This window comes from Dryobates pubescens, chromosome 5 (genome assembly GCF_014839835.1).
Source record: "Dryobates pubescens isolate bDryPub1 chromosome 5, bDryPub1.pri, whole genome shotgun sequence".
NCBI lineage: Eukaryota > Metazoa > Chordata > Aves > Piciformes > Picidae > Dryobates > Dryobates pubescens.
Window position 1 is genome coordinate 46754851 of NC_071616.1, and position 12687 is coordinate 46767537.

The 12687-nt window shown below is 52.6% G+C and overlaps 2 protein-coding genes across 3 annotated transcripts in view; one reads left to right on the forward strand and one right to left on the reverse strand.

Moving 5' to 3' along the window:
* The window catches only part of AVEN (apoptosis and caspase activation inhibitor), a 91698-nt gene extending 87125 nt beyond the window's left edge, over positions 1–4573 (reverse strand). Inside the window, exon 1 of the mRNA XM_054162130.1 lies at positions 4299–4573. Within this exon, the coding sequence (XP_054018105.1) occupies positions 4299–4535 (237 nt within the window). The 5' untranslated portion in view covers positions 4536–4573. The remainder of the gene's footprint in view (positions 1–4298) is intronic.
* CHRM5 (cholinergic receptor muscarinic 5) overlaps positions 1–10176 on the forward strand; it is a 50964-nt gene extending 40788 nt beyond the window's left edge. The window contains exons 2-3 of one of the 2 annotated variants that reach the window (XM_054162129.1): positions 3695–3798; positions 7843–10176. In XM_054162129.1, coding sequence (XP_054018104.1) covers positions 7926–9533 — 1608 coding nt within the window. In that variant the 5' untranslated portion in view covers positions 3695–3798; positions 7843–7925 and the 3' untranslated portion in view covers positions 9534–10176. The remainder of the gene's footprint in view (positions 1–3694; positions 3799–7842) is intronic. The other variant, XM_054162127.1, reaches the window with a different exon arrangement.
* The last annotated feature ends 2511 nt before the right edge of the window (positions 10177–12687 follow it).

Here is a 12687-nt window from a genome sequence, read left to right on the forward strand (position 1 = left end):
CACCACATCCACAAGCCCATGAAGTTGTCTGTATATTTGACAGAGAAATTTTTAAATGCTACAAGTACAGAAAAGAGGAATTCCAAGCAAGTTAGGGAGGGCAGAAGTGGGAGATAGTATTGGGCTGATTTCCAGCAGACCTTTTACTTTGAGTGTCAAAATTCCACATTATTTTACTAAAAATGAACACTCCTAACCCTGCTTGGTTTATTTAACACAGAGTAGATGAGCTGAAGTAGACAAAACCAATGGGAAATGAGTCAAGCTGAGAGATCTCAGAAGGAATTGGCCATTTGGTAAAGCAGCTGGGCATAAGGAGACTTGGATTCGTTTGGCAGGGAGCGCACGGAGCGCACGGAATCTCAGTAACCAAGCCAGGCAAACTGCCACGCACCCTAGTTACAGAAAGGCCTAGGGAGTGCAAGAGCTTTTCCTCCTCTTCACAAGGAATAACAACACTTCCCTCTGTGCTTTGCAAACCAATTCCATGGTTGAGACAGGCAACATCTTGTTTTAAGAGAGGAGCTGGGGAGCTCCTCAGAGAGTGCTCTCCCGAATCGCTGGCAGAAATAATGAAAGCTTTCATCTACAACTCTGATTCACAGCTGGATCTACCAGGCAGGGGATGGGCAAGTCAATTATTCATGGACGACCCTGATCTCCTCCTCATTAGCACCCAGCAGAGGAGGGCAGACCTTCGCCAGTAGCACAGCTGGCTCCCCATTACCAACCCCAAGGTATCTATCCGAGTACAATCACAGCAGTGTGAAACAGGCAGAGCGGTGTCCAGCCCCCCCTGGTTCACAGAAAACTCAGACTTCCACGTGCCACCACTACACTTTCTTCTCCCTGGTGCACAGGGCAGAAACAACATCCTCCTGTAGCTTCAAACACATGATTAGAAACCACCAAATGAAAGCATCCAAACCCACCAAATCTGAAACAAATCAACAGAGGTTTGAAATGAATGCAAGAAATGAATGCAGCTGCCCTCAGCAGTGGTATGAAATGAATGCAGCTGCCCTAGAAATATTGCTGCTGAAATATGATGCAATTCAAGGCCAAATTCTACCTCACAGTAAAAACTGCACAGCGTGGAGTCGCCATCACTGGAGGTGTTCAGGAGAAGACTTGATGGGGTGCTTGGTGCCGTGGGTTAGTTGTTTGGGCGGTGTTGGATTGGTTGATGGGTTGGACGCGGTGATCTTGAAGGTCTCTTCCAACCTGGTTTATTCTGTGTATTCTGTGTTTCCAAGGGCTTTTAATGCAGTTTGGGTTTATTACCACACCTCACCTCTAACTTTGCTCCACAGCAGGGTCAACAGCCCCCAACACAGTTCTTTCACACAATTTGATGTGGATTTTGTCACAAAGCTTTCCCTAATTAGGGCCACAAAAGAGGACAAGTTTCTCAGGCAACGACTAAAGAGCCAGCAAGAAGTACTTAAGTTTCCAACTCAGCAGCAAGTGTTTCATAAACAAATGGGGTACAAACAAACACAATGATAGATTTGCCATAGCTTTAAAACTACAGAAGAGCCTGGGCTCAGAATTGTTTTAAGGAAATAACAACAGGTGATCTAAACCTTCATTAAGCAATGCTAGAATTATCCCAGCCTAGCAGGAGAACTCCTCCCAAACGCCCAGCTGACACTGGCAGTGTGGAAATGCAGAGTAGAAGCCACCACAGTTCTTACCCCAGAAGGCAGAAGGGCTGGAATTGCCCTTGGAAACCTGAGCTATTACAACATTACAGCCTGCTCAGCCTCCCTTCTCCTAAGAATTTCAAAAGCCTTTAAAAAAAAACAGTAAATGGGAATTTCAGAGAAGACTGCAGCGCTCAGCACACAGCAAGGAGAGGACTCTGGTGAGACCACTCACGTTTCCCACGTTATTATCCAACTCGCCAGGTCTGAAATTTACATATCCTCACTGGAGAAGATCTGAAGGCTGCTGCTGAAAGACAGCCAGATCTCCCCACACACAAACACTCGCTCTGGGCCAACCCCCACTCCTCCTGAGCTGGCACACTTGTGTAAAACAAGGCACTGCTCAACAGAGAGAATGCGAACTGGGAACAAAAGGATTATCTCCTACCTGCTAAGAGCTGAGCCTGTTCAGAAAACACAGTCTAGCACACATCAAAGAATGTACAAGAGAGCTTGTCTGGCCACGCAGACGGAAGATAGAAGAGGAAGGAGGAGGTTCTCCCTGTGGTAAATGAGGAGAGCGGCTCAGAGGTTACACTGAACAGCAGCAGCTGCAGGCTGGCACAGCTGTGGACACTATGGCTGGATTGCTGGAAGCCAGTCCCACTCAACACAAGATTTGTGGCAGCTGTGCTAAGAGACCATGCAGTGCTCAATACCAAAAGCTTGCAGTGCAGGAAGAGCACTACACTCAAATAATCTTTAGCAAAGTTCTGGAAAATCCTTAGTTACTGCTTCATTTCTACAGACCCAACCCATATTAGCCTTGGCCAAAACCAAACCAAGTCCCTGCACTGGACCAAGGTGGAGAACATGCCAGAGTCAGTGGTGCTGTGATGAGGCAAAAGATAGTGCAAGCTGCTTCCTGAAAGGCATCAAACAGCAATCTAGACAAAAATGCATGCACAGAACATAACTCCCTTCCTGAGTGCACCTTTCAAGTAACAGAGGGGGTTGTGGTGGCTCACCAGCCCCAGAGAGCACACAGACACAAATGCATTGGAACTGAGCAACAAACGGCTGCATGACTTGGGGAAAAATCATTCCAGGATGGAAGTTTACTCAGATAACACAGCTGCTGGATTTCCCCCTGTGCCTCTGTGGCTGATGTGGGAGCATTGTTGTTTCACATCCAGAATCCAAACCTGTCTGCACACCTCAGAATGAACTCAGCAATTTGTATCACTTACCAGTGAAATTACCAAGCAGTGCTCTAGCTAACGGCCCCGATCCCACTGCATCTTTTATCTCCCACAGCCTGAGCTGCATCGCAAGACAACCAAAGAGGGATGAACACTTTGCACTTTTTAACATCCCCCAGCAACTGTGAGAGTTCTAATGCAGATAAAACACTGACTGGGCCCAGTGGAGGTGACAGCATCATAGAAGTCAAAGTGAATCTATTCTATGCAGTGCTGAAAATGAGGCAGCAGCTGGTCCACCTCCATTAGGACTCCTGGGGCTGCCAAAACCAAGCAGTATGAGGTCATCATTGTCACCCTTTTGCCAGTCCAGAGCCAGCCCTGCTTTCTACAGTGCAACAACACTACCCGAAGCGAGGCAATCCGAACGGAGTCGTGTCAGCACTGACAGCCGGCGCCTGCTTTTAAAGGTCCAGTGGTGATCTCACACTGTGGTGGACACTAGAAAGCATGTGATATCTCTACAGGAAATTGAGGGTGTAGCTGTGGCAAACTTGGGCATGTCTGTGCTACTTATAAACTGCTAAAACGTTTCATAATTACTCAACCATCAACTTGTATTCCAGTTAAGTGCAGGTATCCAGAGCATCACAGATACCACTTCTGCAAGATGAGCTAGGCCAGGCCTTTACTGCTAGTTCCACAGGCTGGCCACGGCACACGCTCATTTAAACTTCTCATCAGCTGTGCCAAAACCGACCAGCAATCGCTCGTCTCTGGGGGCAGGCAGATAGAGATGTATTTTTCAGATGCACTTTTCGAAACAGCCTTGTATTTTTTCAGCACAGAATTATCGACGTATCTCGGCCAGAAAAGCCCCGTTCCCCCTGCAGCCCGCAGCTGCTGCTGATCCGGGGGAGGAAGAGAGGGGCAGGTGCCAAGCCGAGGTAAGGCTGCCGGGCCGGCCGCCCCACATCCCTTCCACACCACCCCAGCCTCTCGGAGGGGCCGCAGGGTGCCGCAGCCAGGCTGGCTGCACCTCGGGGAGGAGCAGCAGAGGGAAGGGCTGTGCCGCAGCCAGGCTGGCTGCACCTCGGGGAGGAGCAGCAGAGGGAAGGGCTGTGCCGCAGCCAGGCTGGCTGCACCTCGGGGAGGAGCAGCAGAGGGAAGGGCTGTGCCGCAGCCAGGCTGGCTGCACCTCGGGGAGGAGCAGCAGAGGGAAGGGCTGTGCCGCAGCCAGGCTGGCTCCACCTCGGGGAGGAGCAAGAGGACGAGGGGCTGTGCCCCAAGCCCAAGGGCCGCGGGGTGCCCCCGCCAGGCTGGCTGCACCTCGGGGAGGAGCAGGAGAACGAAGGGCTGTGCCCCAAGCCCAAGGGCCGCCCCGGGGCTCCGCCGCGCTCCGCCCCGTCCCCCCCTGCCGCGGAGGGCGGGCTCTGCTCCTGCTTACCCGGCGGAGATGGGGGGCGGTGTGCGGCGGCGCTGCCCGCCGGCCTCGGGGCTCTCGCCTGCCCCGGCCCCCTCCTCCTCCTCGGTGGCCGTGAGCGCCGCCTCTTCCGCGGCCGTGGCTGTCCGCGCCGCTTCCTGCAGACACCGGCTCCGCCGCCTTCTCCGCGCCGCCGGGCCGCCGGCGGCCATGCCGGGCCCCTTCCTTGCGCGGCCGGCTGCCGCCCCGCTCCGGCTGCATGGCCGGGCCGCAGCCTTCCCCCGCGCCGGTCTCCGCCTACTGCCGGAAAGGGGACGCGCGCCGAGGCCGCGAGAGGGAAACGGCTGCGCGGGGCCCGCGCCCTCAGCAGCTCCCCCTGGCTGCGCTGCGCAGCCCCCGCGGCCAGGCCTGCCCCGCGGCGGGACCACGGCGTGGCAGGGGTTGGAAGGGACCTCCAAAGATCATGGAGTCCAACCCCCTGCCAGAGCAGGAGCACAGAACCCAGCACAGGGCACACAGAACACATCCGGATGGGGCTGGAAAGGCTCCAGAGAAGGAGACTCCACAACCTCTCTGGGCAGCCTGCTCCAGGGCTCTGGGACCCTCCCAGACCCTCCTCCTCATCTTGAGGTGGAACCTCCTGTGCTGGAGTTTCCATCCATTGCCCCTTGTCCTACCCCAGGGTGCAACTGAGCAGAGCCTGTCCCCTCCCTCTGACCCACAGCTCTCAGTTATTGATCGACTTTGATCAGATCCCTCTCAGTCTTCTCTCCCGACTGAACAGCCCCAGGGCTCTCAGCCTCTCCTCACAGGGCAATGCTCCAGTCCCTGCAGCATCCTGGCAGCTCCCCCTGCCTCCGCAGCACAGGGGCGCCCCGCGGCCAGCCCCTCTCTGCCCGAGGCGAGCCGCGGGCGGCACCGCGGGCACGCTTGCCTGTGCCACGAATGAACATCGAATAGCTTTGCACCTGCGTTTCAAACGTAACGATGCATTTAATGCTTCGGGAACGGCGCTTCTGTCTCACCAACCACATGCGAATCGGAATCGTGTGGGTTGGAAAAGACCTTCAGGATGGTTTGAGTTCAACTGCTAACACTGCCAGGTCCCCACTAAACCATGTCCTGAAGCACCACAACCCGGCCGCTACATTGCAACTTAGCAGACTGCGCACAGAGAAGAAAAAGGATCCCTATCGAATCCATATAATGAGGTCTAGCAAGGGCAAAGTCATGGTAATGTAACCTTAGCAGTCTGGGTAATGATGCCAGTAAGTGACAGGAAATATAAAATCAGAGAATCCATCAGGCTAGAAAAGCCCTTTAAGGTCTTTGAGTCTAGCTGTAAACCTACCGCTGCCAAATCCACCACCCAACCACGTCACTATGCACGGCATCTCTGTGTCCAGCGATGGTGATTCCACCACCTCCCTGGGCAGCCAGTTCCTTTCAGTGAAGATTTTCCTAATATCCAACCTAAACCTCCCCTGGTGAGACCATTTCCTCTTCTTCTGTTGCCTGTTACTTGGTACTGTTCCAGAAGATGGCTTCCCAGCTACCCTTCCCCAAGCCTGTAGTGTTGCATGGGGATGGTGTGCCCCAAGTTCAGGATCCAAAGTTAACTTTCTGTAGCAAATGAGGGGGGAAAGCAACTGAGCTTCATCTGCCACTGTTGCACACAAGCCTGTGCTATGCATGTGAGCAGCCTCTGGAGGAGCAGCTCTGAGAACACAGAGCATGGGCACAGGAACAGCTCCGTGCCACAGAGCTGGGCTGGTTTGTCCTGTTCTGTGTGAGCACCCAGGCTGCCTTCAGAGAAGTGCCCCAAACACCTAATTGCAGGTATGCCTGATGGCTCTCAGCCATACCAGCTGTCACTTGACAGCACACATGACAACAGTCACATGTGGCCAAAACTCACGGACCGTTGTGTCTCTGTAGCTGTGCCAGGGGCTGCTTGGTTCCGGGGCATAGAGTGCAGCACATCAGTAAATTAGCTTAGCGTGACTCTGGTGCCACACAAGCACATGAATCGAGCAAGAGGCAACAGCACTGGCAAGCAGGTTGCAAAGGGCATCTGAATGATTCCTTGTGCAGCCAGCCACGGGCCTGGCAGCCCCAGTGCTGAACCAGAGTTAATAAAAGCTGGCAAACCCAAGCTGTGCCTGCATCTGTGGTGCAATTAATCTGTGACAAGAACAATCTGCCTGCAGATAACTGCGAGCTGAGGAGAGGTACAAGTTTGAACAGCTCCCATTAATTCATACTTACAGCTAGATTGGGGGGAAAATCACTAATATTTAGCAACAACTAGCAAATATCATTGTAACTCCCAAGCCTGGAGCTCGTGCATCAACAGCAATGGGACAGATAGCAAAGTCATGACAGTGTACCCGTGCATCTTCATCTGGGAATTTATTCCTGATCCCTCTATTATTATCATCTCTGATGACAGACAATTAACATAAATGAAGTTACCATAGCACACAGCAGTCCCATCCACAGGCAAAACTGCCTGGAGCGATGCACAACGGGAGAGCAAAAAGGTAACACTGCAAATGGTTAACACAGAGCTGTTGGGCAAAAGCTGATGGAGTATGAGGAGATGACTGGAATGGTCAACATGCCAAGGGGAGCTCTTTGCACATGAGCAGGTCAGCTTCTGCCAGCATCACAGCAAAACAGCTCGTTAGGGAGGGAAGGCTTTGCCTGATGATAGCAAGAGCACTTTTCATTTAGAAATTGGTTCTAGTTTCTACACCATCTTGCCACTGATCTCCCTACCCAGGGCAGTTCAAGAGCAGCTGTGTCAGGAGAGCAGCTCCTGCTGGCTCTGAAGGCTGCAGAGAGACAAGCGTGCTGGTGGTCAGGGTGTGTGCATTATCATAGAATCAGAATCCTACCAGTCACCCAAACTACCCAGCCTGCACTCCCACACCTCACCCAGGCAGTCTCCTCTCTCCCAAGATCTCCCAGGAAAGGCTTTCCTGCTTGTTTTTGCAAAAGCATTTTCTTTGCCTTGCCTGCTTCCTTAACTCAAAGGCTCCCTCTCCGCTGCCCCACTGCTAACACCCGTTCCCAGCTGCCGCCCTGCCAGTGCAACTCCTGTCTCCCCATGCCACTTTCCTCTTACTCTCTGTTGTTGTTGGCTTTGTATTTTCCAGAGCAATTGCTGAACCCTTGATCTGTCTTCTGCATAGTTGTGTAGGACAAACCACAGTGACTCACTGCCTTCACTGCACTGCAAAGCTTTAGCTGTCTGTCTTTAGGACTCTGTAGTGACTCCTAATGTATTCAAAAGACAGGAGCTGGTGTGATTGATTGTCTCAGGCAGCAGTGGTTGTTTTGATTACATTTAGGAGTGCCTTAAGCTGCCAGCATACACTGCTGTAGAGTGCACACGTGTGGGCTTTAGTTCTGTGCACCATGGTAGGGACAGCAATCAAAGTGCAAAAAGGGAGCAACAGATACTCTGCTAGATGGTTTTCCAAGCGGGTGTTGGGAACTCTGGTGGAGGTTTGTGCAATTTAATGAGCTGCTTTCTTTTTCTGTTTTTCCTCTATCTTCACAGCTGTCTCCAAGAGAATGTTTTTCAGTGCAAAAAGCAGCACGGCCCAGCGCTGAGATCCCAATGACAGCACGCCCAGAACGAGAATGGAAGTAAACTTATTCAGCAATTCCACTGTTGTAAACAGTTCATCCATCAACCACAAGCAGCTGGAAGGGCACAGCCTCTGGGAGGTCATTACTATTGCCACCGTGACCGCGATCGTCAGCTTGATAACCATAGTGGGGAACATTCTTGTAATGATCTCCTTTAAGGTCAACAGTCAGCTCAAAACCGTCAACAATTATTACTTGCTCAGCCTTGCCTGTGCAGATCTCATTATTGGGACCTTCTCCATGAACCTGTACACCTCCTACATCCTCATAGGCCACTGGTCTCTCGGGAGCCTGGCCTGCGACCTGTGGCTAGCGCTGGACTACGTAGCCAGCAACGCCTCGGTGATGAACCTGCTGGTGATCAGCTTTGACAGGTACTTCTCCATCACCAGGCCTTTAACCTACCGGGCCAAACGCACGCCCCGGCGTGCCGGCATCATGATTGGGCTGGCTTGGCTGATCTCCTTCGTGCTGTGGGCACCGGTCATCCTCTGCTGGCAGTACTTCGTGGGCGAGCGAACGGTGCCCCCCGAGGAGTGCCAGATTCAGTTTCTGTACGAGCCCATCATCACCTTCGGCACCGCCATCGCCGCCTTCTACATCCCCGTGTCCGTGATGACCATCCTCTACTGCCGCATCTACAAGGAGACAGAGAAACGCACCAAGGACCTGGCTGAGCTGCAGGGCTCCGAGTCTGTGGCGGAGTTTGAGATGATAAAGCCTCAGAAAACTTTCCTGAAGTCTTGTTTCAGTTGCAAGCAGCAAAACCTAGCCAAAAGAGAGCGGTGTCAGGCTTCCTGGTCTTCATCCAGTCGGAGCACCTCAGCCACGGTGAAGGTGTCTCAGGCAGTGAGCACCTGCAACGAGTGGGCCAAGGCTGAGCAGCTAACCACCTGCAGCAGCTACGCCTCTGAGGAGGAGGAGGAGGAGGAAGAGGAGGAGGAGGAGAAACTGGCCTCTGACGCCGTTTTCCAAGTGACTTACGCCGGCCCATCGAAGGGCGAGGCGGAAGAGTTTAAGGAGAGCACAGCTGGGGCTGGCAAAGGCCAGCCTGAGGAAGATGCTTTCGAGAGCCAGAAATACTTCCTGTCGCCTGCCAAGGGCCAGGCACAGAGAGGTAAGAAGTGTGTGGCCTACAAGTTCCGGCTGGTGGTGAAGGCCGACGGCAGCCGGGAAGGCAACAACGGCTGCCGCAAGGTGAAAATCACTCCGTGCGCTGCTGCCCTGTCCAAGGAGCCCTCCATCAAAAGCATGGACCCCAACATCACCAACCAGCTCACCAAGAGGAAGAGGATGGTCCTGGTGAAGGAGCGCAAAGCGGCACAGACTCTCAGCGCCATCCTCCTGGCCTTCATCCTCACCTGGACTCCCTACAACATCATGGTGTTGATCTCCACCTTCTGCTCTGACTGCATCCCCCCCACGCTCTGGCACCTCGGGTACTGGCTCTGCTACGTGAACAGCACTGTTAACCCCATGTGCTATGCCCTCTGTAACAAAAACTTCAGGAAGACTTTTAAGATGCTGCTTTTCTGCCAGTGGAAGAAGAAGAAGGTGGAGGAGAAGCTCTACTGGCAGGGCAATAGCAGACTGCCGTGACTGCTGTGCCAACAGGGGATCAGGGGCAAAAGAGGTCTTGGCATGACCTAGTACAGTGACTGTAATTCTGTCTTTTCAAAGCTGTTGCTCTCTTTGTCTAGGGGTTAAAAAAGTATCTCCAGAGAAGGAAAAACTTTGCATGGAAGTGGTGGAGTGCTGGGGATAAAAAGGTCAGCAGCTGCTGCCAACAACACAGGCTGGCTTGGATTATGCAGCAGATCTGCATTCAAATTACTGTGTGTGGGGTCTCCTTTCTTCCAGCCTGAGAATCTGTAGAGCCAATCTTAAGCTAGTAGAAATAAGAGTGGGATGCTCTGTCATCAGCCCAGGCCATGAGTCCAGCTCCCTGTAGTGCAGAACTAGTTCTTCCTAGGGTTCCTTGCTGCTGTGTTGTCTGCTTAGTTTTCAATGTACCAAGCAATGGAACTCCTGCCACTGTTGTGAGACTTTCCCTCCTGCAGCACAGACGGAGTGAGTGCACAAGCAAGGAGCTGCCTTAGAGGACCACGGGAACACAGCTGGCTCCTGTGGTAGGAACAAAGAGGAAAGCTCCGAGAAGGCCATGAGAAAACAAAGTCAGTGGTGGCAGGAGTCACAAGGAACAAAATCCTAAAGTAAAGAAATGTTGATGAATAAATGGCAAAGGTCTCCCCCTACAGAGAGCAGATTCAGTTCCAGCCTCTCTCTCAGCGTCTGGGGGAGATGCTCTGGGCTCGGTTTGGGCCAGTCTTTATGTGGTATGTTCTCCACGCTCCAGTGCCACGATGCAGGGTGACACTGCCCAGCTGCACATTTCAGGGAGTGCATCAGTCATGGCTCTCAGTGAACCTGTTACTATCATTTACTAAATTAGCAGCCCATCAGAGTGTTTCCCCACAGACAGCTAATCCCTCCGTGTCAAGAACCACAGGACCAGTCATGAACGTGTTCTATCCCCGCTCTCCAGAGGGGACAGTTGTGTCAGTGACAGATCAGCAGTGCAGTGATGTACAAACTTCTTCTCTGCATCTCATGATTGATTTTGTACCACACCACACTGTGCCTGTTGGGTTTTTGTGCATAAGATGATTGCTTATCAAAGGAAAGGCTGGGACCTGGGGAAGGCCCTGCCAGAAGCCTTCCCGTGGCTGCCCTGAGCTTCCCCTGTGTACAAGTGGGTGACTGCCGTGGGGTTATCTGATCTTTAGCAAAGGGATGTGGGCCTCTGGGGCACAGAAATCTCTGAGGTAGTGACACTTCCAGCTAGCTGCTGTGTTGTTGCTAAAGTAGCACATTGGCTTCTCCTGAAATGAAATAGGATCTTCTTTGTTTGTTTTTTGCTGGTCTTGGCTCCTGTTGAACAAGAGTGTTGTGTAACTGTTCATGGACACTGTGCTCGTGCAATGTGTAGGAACACACAGTGGTGGTTCAATGTGATTGTGAAACCTGTGCTTGAACTGTGCTGCTGGCACTTCAGCATGTCAGACATGGCCAGACATGGGGCACTGTAAATAGCTGGAGCTGTATAAAGAGCTGTGTGTTGCTGGATTGTTCTGGATGCTGCCTGTTCTTTACAACAATCACAACCACAAGAGGGAAACTCTGATGCTTGGCACAGGATCAGTTAAGAGCTTCATCCTGCTTTGTTTACAAACCATACCTTGTACCTTGTGGGACTTTTACAGTGTAGAATGATCTGGTTATCAGTATTTCATACAACCCCAGAATGGCTCAGGTTGGCAGGGAGCTCAGAGCTCAGCTGCCCCAACCTCCCCACCATGCCCAGGGACACCTCTCAGCTACACTCAGCTGCTCAAGGCCTCATCCAGCCTGGCCTTCAGCACCCCCAGGCAGGAGGCAGCCACAGCCTCCCTGGGCAGCCTGTGACAGAGTCTCAGCACCCTCCTGCTGCAGAACTTCTTCCTCAGCTGCAGCCTGACCCTGCTATCCCCCAGCTTAAAACCTTTCATCCCTGTCCTGTCTCTGGACACCCTGATGGAAAGTCGCTCTGCAGCCTTCGGGTCCTGGCAGGCTGCTGTTAGGTCTGTCTGGAGGCTTCTCCAGGCTGAACATCCCCAGCTCCCTCAGCCTGTGCTCATAGCAGAGGTGTTCTAGTTACCCTGATCATTTTTGTGGCCCTCCTCTGGAGCTGCTCCATCAGGTCCAGGTCCTTCCTGTGCTGAGGGCTCCAGAGCTGGATGCAGTGCTCCAGGTGAGGTCTCACAGAGCAGAGCAGAGGGGCAGGATCCTCTCTCTCCATATCTGGCCACACTGCTTTGGATGCAGCCAGGCTGCCCTTGGCCTCCTGTGCTGCAAGTGCCCATTGCTGGCTCCTTCTCATCCACCAGCACCCTCCAACTCCTCTTCTGCAGAGCTGCTTTCTATCACTTCATCCCCCAGCCTGGCCTGACTCTTTACAAAGGCCTGTAGTGACAGGACAAGGGGCAATGGTTTGAAATTAGAACTTGCAATGACATTTACAATGATACAGACAAACAGGAGTTTCATTTCATTAAAAAACAAGAGAGAGAGAAAATACCAACAATGACTTAACCAGCTCCAGCAGACCTAACAGCAGCCTGCCAGGACCTGAAGGGCTACAAGCAGGCTGCAGAGGGACAATGCAGGGTCCCTTCCCACCCAAACCATGCTATATGTACTATTACTACATTTTCCTCCAATTCCCATCCTGGAATTCAGTGTCAGCAAGGGTTTGTAGGGCTCCAGTTCATACTGGAGAGCACCCCCAAACCAGGAAGATGAATTTCAGCTGCCCAAGACATTCCACAGTTTATTTCCACAGTTCTTTCACCTCAAACCCTCCAAAATAGGCCAAGGTTGGGCTGCAGATGAGGTTACTTATCTTTGAGGATCAGGTGCAGCCTGCTGGCTTGGAGCTGTGCACTTCCATCTCAAGATATTCCAAACACACTTTGGAAGGTGAGTGAGAGTCCAGCTGGGTTGCCAGGAGTTGGAACAAAAGCTGTGGGAGGCTGGCAGCTCTGGGGTGATTCTGTTGGATCCTCATTGAGGCTCTGGAGGCATCCTGAGAGTCACAGCAGAAACCACACCAAACTGACTCACTGACACAAACTCAATTCAGCTGCCCTCCATTTCTGTCCCTATCACACTTCTGTCTTTGAGCACAGTTTGGGGGGGGGGAACCCATCAGCTG